Source organism: Tiliqua scincoides, chromosome 5 (genome assembly GCF_035046505.1).
Source record: "Tiliqua scincoides isolate rTilSci1 chromosome 5, rTilSci1.hap2, whole genome shotgun sequence".
NCBI lineage: Eukaryota > Metazoa > Chordata > Lepidosauria > Squamata > Scincidae > Tiliqua > Tiliqua scincoides.
In genome coordinates, this window is record NC_089825.1 from 70659895 (window position 1) to 70672508 (window position 12614).

General features: G+C 46.9%; 1 protein-coding gene across 2 annotated transcripts in view; it reads left to right on the top strand.

The window, feature by feature from the left end:
- Positions 1-11547: 11547 nt before the first annotated feature.
- FRRS1L (ferric chelate reductase 1 like) overlaps positions 11548-12614 on the top strand; it is a 32643-nt gene continuing 31576 nt past the window's right edge. For both annotated transcript variants that reach the window (XR_010794577.1, XM_066630951.1), the window contains exon 1: positions 11548-11817. Coding sequence is in view for 1 of the 2 variants with exons in the window: in XM_066630951.1 (XP_066487048.1) it covers positions 11556-11817 (262 nt within the window). In the remaining variant the exon portion in view is untranslated. The remainder of the gene's footprint in view (positions 11818-12614) is intronic.

Genomic DNA, 12614 nt, shown 5'->3' on the forward strand with positions numbered 1-12614 from the left:
AGGTAAAACTTTTTCACTTCTGCTACAGTACTAGGACTATTGCATCCAAATGGAAGCAAAAATATCTTGGATTTTTTTACTAGTGCAGGAAACAGATTTTCAATTATATTTATTTTCTCTTACTACAGAATGTGTTATGAAATTAGCCGAAAGTAAACAAATCTGTGAATCTTTGTGATTTACAGTACATGAAGAAATTGCACAACATGCACTATTTAAGTAGAGGGGCTAGTTGTCCAAATTGCTGTGTAGGCTCCTCCTCCCTCCACCTTCCAGTGTCTGAATTCCCCTTTGCCCTGATAGTAAAAGGGGGTAGTTTAAAGTGGTTGCTGGCTGGACAACAGGGACCCAACCAATCAGATTTCAGTGGTGGGGACAGGTTTACCTCCTTTCCTCTCCACCTGTCTTCTGCTTCCTTCCCTGAGGTTGGCCCAGTCCCAGGGGAGCTGCTACTGAGCAGCCTGTCCAGAGACTGCCTCATCATCAGCCCCAAGTGCCTTATGTAGGTTTGGTCCCTCCCCTTCCTGGACCAGTCCTCAGATCCCCACCCCCTGGTTTACCTAGCCCTGCCCCATGGTCAAAGAGTCAACACTGCCCCAGAGTGGGGAGGTCCTCAACAGTCAAAGAGGAGGTTTCAGACTCCTCCTTTCTGCATGTCAAAGACACACTTGGAGTCCTCTCCCTCTGCCACTATGTCTACTGCTAGCCCGCTGACATTTGGTGGTGTAACCTCTTCCCTGAGGTTGCATACCTTGGCACATATGTGTGAGGATTTGCTAGAGGCTAAAAGTCATCCCTGGTATTGTGTCCTAACAAGTCAGTAAACAGTGGGTGGGCTGGATACAAATCTATGTCCCGCTTGGGTGGGGGTGGGGGGTTGGTGGAGCATCTGGGGTCCTTGAGGCATTACAGAGCATCCAAAAGTGGACATGCTAATTAGGTTCTTCCACTTAATGATAGTTGACATAGCTATTATCCAGCTGTGAGCTGAATTTGTAGCACATCCTTGAGTCACAATCCTGTGACAGTTGCAGGTCCTGTTGAGTTCAGTAGAACAGATTTAAACACATGCTTAAATCTTCCATTGAAATTAACAATACTGTGGTTGGATTATGCCAGGGCTTTTCAAACTGGGGTGTCATGACACCCCAGCTTGCAGGCCCTGGCCCCTGGCCCCTGCCCCCTTAAGGGGCAGGGGCAGCCTGGAGGCAGGGAAGAGGCAGCAGCACAATCCCCAGGATCGCACCGCTTGGGGGGGCTGCAGGGGGTGCAGGAAGCCCGGCGTGACCTGCAGCAGGGCTCCCCGCAGCAGTGAAAGTAGATGCGGAGCAATCGCTTTAGTGGAGGCAGGGCACAATTGCTCCACATCTACTTTCACTGCTGCAAGGAGCCCTGCTGCAGGTTGCGCTAGGCTCCCCCGGGAGGCTGCAGGGGCTTAGGTACTTGTACGATCCTGGGAATCGTGCCGCTGCCTTTCTCCACCCCTGCTTCCTCTCCTCACACAAGTACTTAGTGGCTCTCAAACTCTCCCAGAGAGTTTGAGAACCACTGGATTATGCCCATGGTATATGCCTGACTGTCAATTCAATTATACTTAAATACACGGTGAGTGTTGTGCCAAATTCCCATTCCAAGCTTTACCTAGATAACGTATGCCCTCTTTAAGCTATTTGGTTCCCCTGGCTCAAACCCAGCTCACTCTAGCAGCATACAGAACTACTATTGACCCCCAGCACTAACAGGAAAGTAACCAGTAGGTAACTTGCCTGTGGGGCTGCAGGGTCCCTCCTTCTAGCAGCAGCCCCTCTACTACTCAACAGTCTCCAGTCAGTCAGTCAGTCAGTTCTTTCTTTCTTTCTTTTACTGCCCACAAACGCTCCCTTCTCCAGGTGCTACTTTTATCCCTGAGGGCCTTGTTGCCTCCAAGTGGCTGAAGCTGTGCAGCACACACAGTGTGCTCTAAGACCCTGGTGTTAACCCCAGATGTGTCAGAGCAAGGGGTCACTGTTGACACCTCACCCTATTTCCTCAAGGGATCTTGCAGGTTTCCAATACAGTGGACTGCATCTTCCTTTTTAGCCAAAAGAAGAGATGACTGACTACTGGCGTTAAGGTACAGGATTTATATAGATTTCAGGTGAACCTCTTAGCAGTAAAAGCAGTTTGACAATGGAACCAATTGTTTAAAGGGGATGTTAGGACTCCACTCCAATTTGAGTCATTCAAGCTGAACCTGGTCAACCACCTCTTGGAATGTTTTAACTCTAGATTGCTTGCATCAAGCAGGGGGTTGGATAGCCTACAAGGCCCCCCTTAACAAATTTCAAACAAATTAAAAAGGGAACAGTTTTGATAAATTGATACTTGTTCTATTGAGTCTTCCTCCCTAGTTCTTTTGGCATACAAAGAAGGAAAGAGAAATTGAATCCCCCCCCCCAAATAAAGCATGATGAATCACATTTGCCTGACTACTGAAACTGGTCAAGTAGGGTTTGATGCAAGTAGGGCTTTAATCTCATGCAAAGTAAAATGCAAGTACCCTTACCCTTGCAAGTAAGATGCAAGTAGGGCTTTAATCCCCTGTAGCATACCTACTTGGAAGTAACCAATAGGACTGACATCCCAGTAAACTGGTTAGGATTTCTCATGAAGGCTTCAGGGATAAGAACTAGTACATTTGCACTGTTGCAGCCCAACTGACAGGTTAAGATTGTAAATGAAGCCAAATGTATTTGGTGTCTTTGACAAAAATGATTCATAATTGGGTACAGACATGTTATTGTTATAAGCATATTGTTAGTTACATGTAGGTCTTAGCTATGTGATTGCAGAATCCTAAAGACAGAGATTATAATTACATGCACAAAGTTTACACGGATACAATTTGAGTGGGTGCTTTCAGACATTCCATTGATTCATGTATATTGTTTGGGGGGCAGATACCATCTCATGTTGCCCTGTATGCATATTCACACAAACATATGAACTGGCTAAGATACTCAGGACCCAATCCTATCCAACTTTCCAATGCCGGTGCAGCTGCAATGAAGCCCCAAGGAAAGGGAACAAACATTCCCTTACCTTGAGGAGGCCTCCATGACTGCTCCCTCTACTGTTGGCACGGGCTGCACCAGCCCTGAAAAATTGGAAAGGATTTGGCCCTCAGTTGCTCATTTAGTTTGTAACCATAGGGTTCTCTTGTAATTCATTTTTGTTTAGGTTACTCTTAGATAATCCCTAGATCATACAAGAAATTGTGTCAATGCCCTTTCACAAAATATTTATTACACATGTACAACTCTTTTTTTGTTGTGTTAGACCAATGGCACCAAAGGACTTAGAACTTCCACAACATTAAAAACCTTTTCAAGCTTGGAGATTTCCACTTTGGGATTTATTACCATTAGCAGTAAAATCACTGAAGCAATGTCATATTAGGAGCAGTGCTTGTGGCAGATTTAATTTCCAACCAAAGCACTGTGCTCTTTTTTATATAAGAACATTTCAGTCTGAAATTGCAGAACTGAAGTTTTGATCAAATGTGCCATCATCATTACAGACCTTTACATGGACTCTGAACCAGATGAAAAATAGTGACTGGAAAGGTTCATGTCCTGTCTTCTAAAATGTAATGATTCCTGTAGTCCAAAGCACATCATGGCCAGATTTTCTTGTTTCTGCTGTTTGTCCAGCTATTTTTCTGCCAGTCTTCACTATTTATGGTGGCCCCATGGTTGATGACAACAGGTGCATTGTTGGATGAACCACACACGACTGAACACTCATCCATGTTTGCAGGAGTCACAATTCATAAGATAATCATGGAGCTAAGAAGGGCTAAGAGCTTATCCCAAATAAGATCAGCGTATTGCTACAGGACAGAGTTGGGGGGTGATTTGGTCTTCTGAATGCTCCCAATATTCTAAAACTTTCAGGATCAACTTAAGTGATCCGGGTTCTTAGGAATTGGTTTCATTTTTGTTGTTTCAAAAAAGTGTGAAATGCTTGCGTTTGTATTCTCCAACGCCAATTTTATTGAAAGCCAAAGGGGTGTAATTTTTCTCAGCAGTCCAGTATTGTATCTCCTTTTTTCATAAACAGTGTGCAAAGTTCTAAATCAGCACCAGGATATGGTTCCAACCTGTCTTACATTTCTTATTCTTAAATTAGCAGCCCAAACTGAACCAGCTTTCCAGTGCTAATGCAAGCACACTGCAACCTCAAGGTAAGGGCATGTTTGTTCCCTTACTTTGAGGAGGCCTCAGTGACTGCCCCCTCCTAAATGCAGGATGTAGCACACATCCCATTAGCGAGGCTGTACGGGAGCTGGAAAATTAGAGTTGGGCTGTCAGTTTCTCTCTCAATTGCTCCTACAGCCATGTTTGGCCAACAAAGTCAATTGGCACTCTAAAATCACTTGCTTTAGATCAGTATTTTTTTTAACTTAACTGACTTTGGAGGCTCATTTTCATTCATTACTGGCTATTCTCTCTGGTTTACAGAAAGCTAAAGTTTGTAATTTTAAAGTGGAATATTACTGTTTCATTTTTGTCAATGTTCTGAGATTCAAGGGGTTTGCAATAAATATACTCACACTGATCTGGTTTTTTGCATGCAAGATCAACTCCAAACATGTGTTTTTTGTAAAAAGTGCTATGAAGGATATATTGGAATGTCAGGAGAAAGGACAGTCATCTATGGAAGATGCTGCAGTGCAATTTTCTACCAGCATGGTACCAATGGAGCAGCAGCCTGGAACAAGAGATAACATGCAGTGGTGTTTGTCATTGAGAACCATGTTTTGAGAGAGGCTTTTTGTGGCTAAAACTGTTTACCTATTTCTGTATTCATGCCTGCAATAAAATAACTGAAAAATGAAGAATTATCTCAGTGATTTGTTTATACATTAGGGATTGCAGCAATTCAGGTAGACAGACAAGCACAGGTCACAGCACATAGCAGTCAGCACCCACTCCCAGCCTGTCTTGTCCTGCAGATGGGATAAACTAGGATGGTACTTCTTGCTGCCATAACCCAAGGTGGAGGGGAACCAATACTATGATTTCCCTTGCAGAAAAAGGAAGAAAACTCTTTGTAGAGTTTTGAAGAAAATTTCATCCCAGAGCAATGAAGAGTCCCCAAATCCCTGGAGGTCACTTTAAAAGCAGGACAGTAGTGAAGGCTGGTATCTGGGAAAACAGACCAAATGAGTTCCCTCCTTAGTGAACTGAAGGTAAGATGGTAAAAACAAAAATTTATTAAAATACGTTAAAAGGTATCAAAACAATGGATAGAAAAAAAAGTAAGGATCAAAATCAAAGTACTGGAAATTCATAAGAACATAAGAACAGCCCCACTGGATCAGGCCATAGGACCATCTATTCTGGCTTCCTGTATCTCACAGCGGCCCAACAAATGCCCCAGGGAGCACACCAGATAACAAGAGACCTGCATCCTGGTGCCCTTCAAATTCAACTGGGGAGACAAAAATTGACAAGGATGTTAAAATGTATATTAAAAATAAAATAAACCACTAATGCAACTTTTCTGGATATTTTCATATCCCATGTACTCAGCATGATCCAGATCTTGGTTCTTGTACTCACACTTACCCAAACAAGCAGGTGACTGTTACCAAAAAGGCTGCTTTGTTTAGGGGAATTAGTATATTAGCCTTTTGGAAACTTTTGGGACCATAGGCTGGATACCAAGACAGCGTTAAGCAAAGAGATCCCTTGTCTTAATGAGGAGACTGGGAGAAAGGGAACTTTCAATCAAGATTATATTTTTATTGCAAAAACAAACAAAGGTAAACATAATACACATGGAGAATTGATAAGTATAGATTTCTAGTAGTGTACCTAGCTAGTGGTGGATGCATGTGCTATGTATTTGGGTGCATCCGAAAAGGAATCAGAAACAGATAGGGTGTAGGGAAGTATTTAGGGGTTCCTTAATCTGCTAAACCCAGTTTGCTAACTAAAGATGGGGGAGAAGGGAGGAATAGATAGGGAAGAAGGGAGGGAGTTTAGACGCAAAATATATTTACCTGTCCGGGGGGGCAGTTGGATGGGAGAGAGTCCTGTGTATGGCCACTCCGGCAGGAGGGCAGTCAAAGAGAGAGAGAGACATGTGCTCTGAGTTCTCTCTTATAAGAGTTGTTTTTGACCTGGAAGTGGACCTAAACTGACTGGAAGTATCCCAGAGCTGTGCACATACTCAGTATACGTGGAGTATGTAAAGAAAAGGTGGAAGGGTCCAGAAATCAGCTATCAGCAAAGCCTGACTCTGGGGGAAGGGGAGTAGCTTACTTCCTGTTGCTACTGGATTTTGGAGTCTGGAGGTGGCTTAATGGCTGTGATTTAGTTAACAATAGGTGATAGACTTTGCTGCCAAAGTCCTCCTCCTTTAAGGTGTTTGCATATTCAGTGATTGACTTAAACAATAAAGACATTTCCAGTGTCTCTAGAGGAAATGAGTCTTCCCAGACTGACAAACAACATGAGAAATGAGTGAGCTTAAGATTTGACTCCTTTTGTGGCCTGAAAGAGAAGTTTTAGGTCTGCATTTTAGTCCAAAATACATAACTAGATATAAAAACACAACTTGGAAGGGAAAAGGGGATTTTCACGTAACAGACCCCCACTTCAAGCACCAGATGCTCCAGTCGAACAAGGGAAACTGCACAAAGTGGTAGATGTGACCTCACTTTTTATATTCTGTGGGCTTAACCCAATTTCAGCTGTGAGAGTGGATATTGCAGGGGGTCAGCCTGAGCCTTCTACTTTCCTACTCTTCATGAATTCACAGTCTAATGAACTCACTTGAATCCAAATTCTTTGTTTACCAATCAGTTGGAGAATAAGGAACAAACAGAACAACAAAAATGGCTGCTGCCTCTGGATAATACAGCACTCCTTTCAGTACTCATGAGGCAAACCGAAAGAGTTGCTTCAGGCAACAGGGTTAGGGGCAGCTGCAATTACCCAGTACTCCCTCTCTGGCCCTGCACCCCTTGCAAAGTCTGTCAGCAACCTCCCTCGCTTGTCCCACATCCCTTTAAAAGCTATCAGAGTTGGATCAGGGAGCTCCCAACCCATTCCTTGAAAGCTTTAGACACAGGAGGAGCAAAAGAGCAGTTCTTTCCCTCCTTCTGTGTGCATCTCCTTGCAGAGAAGCATGTGCATTAGCAAGCTTTGCAATTGCCATAAGGAAGTCTGCACTGGTGGAGCACTAGTTCCACCAGTGAGCAACCCATTAGGATTGGGCTGCCCATCATAAGTTAGGAGTCTCATCTCCACAGGGTTGCCTTGCATATCCTACTAGTTGCTGGCATAGCTCCCATAGGGCTGAGGGTATCCTGTGATACTGGATGGCAGTGCCACCCCCACAGCATCAACAGTGCCACATCGCCTCTTATCTTGTCTGTTTTACTGATCTCTGTAACTGTGCTTGCTCTGTTGCCATAAATCAGCTACATACTCTGAGAGCTTCCAAAGCTCTCCTAAGTTTTAAACAAAGCTACAGTAATTAAAAGTCCGAGTTTCTGTGCTTTGCTGATCTCCCTGCCTTTAATGAGTTAACCCTTCTCTTGTCTGTCTGTTCTTGCACTGTGCTGTGGCACTCTGTGCAGAGTAATTAAACCTGAAATCAATCACAGGCAATTGTAATATTTACAGTCACTTTTTCACCATTCTGTTTTGCTCCAGAGATGTCCTATTATTTCTTCAGGTACAGTCCCACATGTCATTCAGTTACATGTCCAAGTGTTTGACATAAGATTAAAAGGGGCAGGCAAAGTTGTTGTGTTTTTTTTGGTAATAATTTATTCACTGGTTTCTTTTCCTTAAAAAGTGCTGGATTTCCATTTTGTTCCACCTTTCCTTTTATGAAACCCTTTTGTGCCTCAGGGTAATACATTCCCATCGTCCAATAACTGGAATGAAGGTAGCTTCAAAATTATAGGAAAGTTGATGCAGAAAATAACTGTGTCAAGGTAATTAATTGGAACCATACAAAAATAGTCAGTGAACTAGTTTTATTGTTGCAAAGCAAAACTGGGGTTGACTTTTCACAACACAGATCATGGCATTGGATGGAATCCTGGTAAATAACATTGTTAATACTCTTTGAATATAAAAGAGGGGCACGTAGTATTATCCTGTCATGTAGCCAGTGTTTCTGCTAATGTAATGTATCATCAAAATGACATTTGATGTTTTCCCATCAGCATTGCATTGATAACTCATACATTTGAACTGGTGGTGCTCAAACTCCTTTCCAGTGTAGTTAGTCTAGCAAGTACCACCATTTTGGTTTATATACATTTTTTTCACGCCATTGTTTAATATTTGTCATTGTTGATTTTATTGCTTAAAATTTATTCAAACCCAAATTTATTCAGTTTTGTTAGGAAATGTTTATGAAAAAGTTGTCTAATTTACTTGTTTTTTTCATTTTTTTACTTATTCATCTCCCTCTGTCAGCTTTCACTTTTATTTGGGAGGTCCAATACGCCTACCTGCTGGCAGCTTGCAAGTCAAGTCAGTTTTATTTTCATGTTGATATGATTTCACTTTTTCCCTCAGTTATCTAAATTATGAGGTCAGAGCATGCTAAATTTCATAGCAAGAGATTGACAGTGTATTACTGCTTCTCAGGGCGCAATCCTAAAGCACACTTGGCCTGGTAGGATCGCAAACATGCTGTAAAGCACATCTGCACTTCCATTAGAGTCAGGGAGCTGCGGGCCCTGGGATGGGTGAGTTTGCGCTGGCCTTTCTAGGGCAGCACAAGGATCTATTAGGGCGCAAGGGGAGGAGATGTTTCAGGGTGAGGGGAGGGGAAGCAGGCACGGAGTGGGAGGCGGGGCCAGGATGCGGCACTTATGCCAGAACCTATCCCTGTTCCCAGGCAGCCAGGGGCAGCTCCAGGCTGTTCAGATTTGGCCCACCATTATAGGTGGTGCAGATCCAAGTAGCCCCATTGGGGCTGCTGCGGTGTTATCCAGGGTAATGCAAATTATTTCCCCTTGCCCTGGGCTGGCCCATAAACTCCAAATTTGCGCTGGATACAGTGCAAGCCCGTGAGCCTGCCTGTTCAGTACAAGTTAGGATTGTGCTGTTAATAATATATCTGAATTAGGGCACAATCCTAACCAACTTTAAAGCACTGGCATAGCTGTGCCAGTGGGACATGTGCTGCATCCTGCAGTTGGGGGGCAGTCACGGAGGCCTCCTCGAGGTAAGGCAATATTCATTCCCTTACCTTGGAGTTGCATTGCCCTTATGTCAGTGCTGGAAAATTGGTTAGGATTGCAGCCTTAATGGTATAGTAATTAATAGAAATTAATTTTGATTTAATTGTGTGGGGAGCGCTAAATTTTCTGTGACCCTGGGCAGCAGATGCCTTAGCTACATCACTACTGCTAGTTGGTTGCTATGTTTTCTAAATTTTCTAAATTCTATAATTTGACATAAATATTATGGATATAGATGTAACAATTCATTCAAGTGAGCCAGATGCTGCAGGAGGGTAACTAGTGGGCATTCTGAAAAATGGTGCCCACAGACTTCATCTGACTTGCTTATTATGTCTACCCAAGCTTATCTTATTCTGAGTCATGTTCTCTAGTAGAAAAAGGGGGCATTCCTGACCCTTTGGGAAAGCCACTCCTTTTACCAGTAGGCAGGACCAGTTGAAAGAGGAGGTCCCCTTCTTGTGGGTGGGTATCCCAGCCCCAAACTGGCCCTGCTTCTTCAGGACAAAGGCCATATTCTGCTGAGCCCTGGTTTAGCATTTTGTTACCTTTTTTTCTCTCTCATAAGGACAGCCCCGCTGGATCAGGCCATAGGCCCATCTAGTCCTGCTTCCTGTATCTCACAGCGGCCCACCAAATGCCCCAGGGAGCACACCAGATAACAAGAGACCTGACATCCTGGTGCCCTCCCTTGCATCTGACATAGCCCATTTCTAAAATCAGGAGGTTGCACATACACTCATGGCTTGTAACCCGTAATGGATTTTTCCTCCAGAAACTTGTCCAATCCCCTTTTAAAGGCATCCAGGCCAGATGCCAGATGCTCTCCTTCTTGTTACTTGCTTCTTCTCCCCCCACCCCCCTGCAGGCAGAACCAGGACCCTTCAAAGAAAGGGGGAGGACCACAGAAGGCTCTCAGCTGCTACAAGCTGCTACACCAGCTCAGAGCTTGTTCACATGAAGAGGGCACCAAATAGGGTGCAGCCTGGACAAGGCAGGAGGAACTTGGGTGAGTGGGCCTTTGCTGAGCGTGCTGCTGCCCACTACTGTGCACAGGCCAGGACGATCTGGCATGCTAGGTCCTCTGCTCCTCTCTCATAGGTTGCAGTGCAGCCAAACAGACCTTAATCTGACCCTGCTAGCCCAGTACACAGGGTCCTGAGGAGACCATGGAAGACAACTGGGTTGGTGCAGCAGCAAGAATGACTGAGTCAGAAACAGCCTGTCCAGCATTTCCCAGTACCAGACTGGGCACTACAACTGAAGGACAACTCCCTCATCTTTAAGGTATGTAGAGTGCGAGAGATGAGCCAGCATGGCAAGGAGGGCAACAGAAAACACAACGCTTCCTGCTGAAATGGAGTCCTCAGGGATGGGTACTTCCATGAACACCAATGCACATCAAGCCCAGACTCAGATCCTCAATTGGATCATGGATATGGTGGTAGAAGAGATTAATGCCGGGGTGATGGGCAGGGGCCCATCAGCCCCCCTAGACCGCCTCTCCCCTCCTGCTTGGATGCAAAAGCAAGCATTAACCCTTGCCTGCTTCCTGGCTGGATCCTCCCTGCTGCTTGCCGGGTCTGAAAACTGGCCCCAGGAGGTTTTTCATGCCATGAAAACAGTACGGGCCCAACCCTGCTCAACTTTCCAGCATCGGTGCAGAGCCAATGCAGTCCTGACGCAAGGGAACAAATGTTCCCATACTAGGATGCAGTGCACACCCTAGACTGTGCTCCCAGACTCCCAGTGCTCCCATACTGGAGCCTGCAGGCGTGGGGACTAGTGCCCGGTCCAGGCCTTGACTTGAGTGTTTTGCTGAGCCTTCCAAGCGTCAGTGAAAACAGGCATTTGGGCAGCCCCCAGTCCAGTTCCCATCTCTGCCTTTCCAGCCTGGAGCCAGTGCAGCCGAGCCTGGGCACTTGGGAAACTTTGGGAGTTTTCTGCTGGCGCCCCCCCAAGCGGCCTCGCTGGAGCCCGCCTGCTGACTGCCGGGGCTGGGACTGCAGCCCTTTCCTGCACGCCTGTTGGGAAGGGAGTCCCAGGAGCGCAGCGGAATCCCCCGCGAGGAGCAGGAGCGAGGTCCGGCTCCCCCGGCGAGTCTTCCCGTCCACTGGCGCGCAGAGCTCTGCCGGCGAAGGCAGCTCTCCAGGGCCGCCAGGAAGCGGAGCCACCCCCGAGAAGCGGGTCTCGGGCGCTTGCGGGGAGCGGAGGGTAGGGGGCGCGCAGGCAGAGCCGGCGGGGGCGGCGGCGCCGGCGCAGGAAGCGCTCGAGAGGCGGGGGCTCCGCCGCCGCCATGGCCGCCGCGCGCTGGCTGCACTGGGGCGCCTGGCTGCTGCTGCTGGCCGGCCCCGCCGCCTCCTCCTCCTCGTGGGCTGGTCCGGCGGGCGAGGGCAGCGGCGGAGGAGCGCGGGCGGCGGCGGCGGCGGCGGGCCGCGGCAGGGAGAGCGACCCCGGCGGGGCCCAGGCCGACGAGCAGCCGCCGCACCAGCCCCACGACTCCTCGTACGGCACCTTCGCCAGCGAGTTCTACGACCTGCGCTTCCTCTCCGACGAGGGTGAGCTGGCCGGAGCGGCGGGGCGCGATTCCGCAGGCGCTGCGCTCCTACCCGGCGCCGCCCCGCCCGCGGAGCGGAGCTGAGCTCGAGGGCCTCGCCCGGCAGGAGCTCCTGGAACCGCAGCAGGGAGGCCGGGCGGGGGCGGGAAGGGCGCTCTGCACGTGCTCAGGGGCTCCGCAGCGAGAGACGATTCTGTGACCTTCGAGCGGGGCGCAGCTGATGGACTACGTCTACTCAGTAGTAAGACCCATTGTGTCCAATGAGGCTTACTCCCTGGAGAGTGTGTGCAGGAAAGAATGGCCTCCGTTTCCCCGCAGGCCTGCCCATGCAGCTCTCTGGCAGCCAGGCCTCTGCAATTAGCCAGATCTCAGACCAGCCCCTTGGAAAAGGGCAGGACCACCCGTGAGGCATATGCCAAAAGTCCCGAAAATCCATACTGGGGAAAAGCTGCTGTGTTGGAAAAGGCCAGATTTCCTGTAGCTGTGAAAGGAACCACTGAGCCAAATGTTCTGGAACTCAGACTGAGCAAATGATACTAGAGGAAAAAAATCGGGATAGAATTTTATCCTTGGATTTATTTATGTGCTTGTGTGGCTATCAGATGAACATACCCTGTGATTTTTAACATTTTACTGTGAACGTCCAGGTTAAATGTTGACGTTACTAGATTATAGAAAGACCTTCACTCTGAAAATAAAGTACGTATTATTAATGTTAAAATACAGTGAGCCCACGGGCTAATGGGGGAAGGGGTGCCCATTAATGCTAAAAGTCCAGACTACTAGTCTGCTTAACCT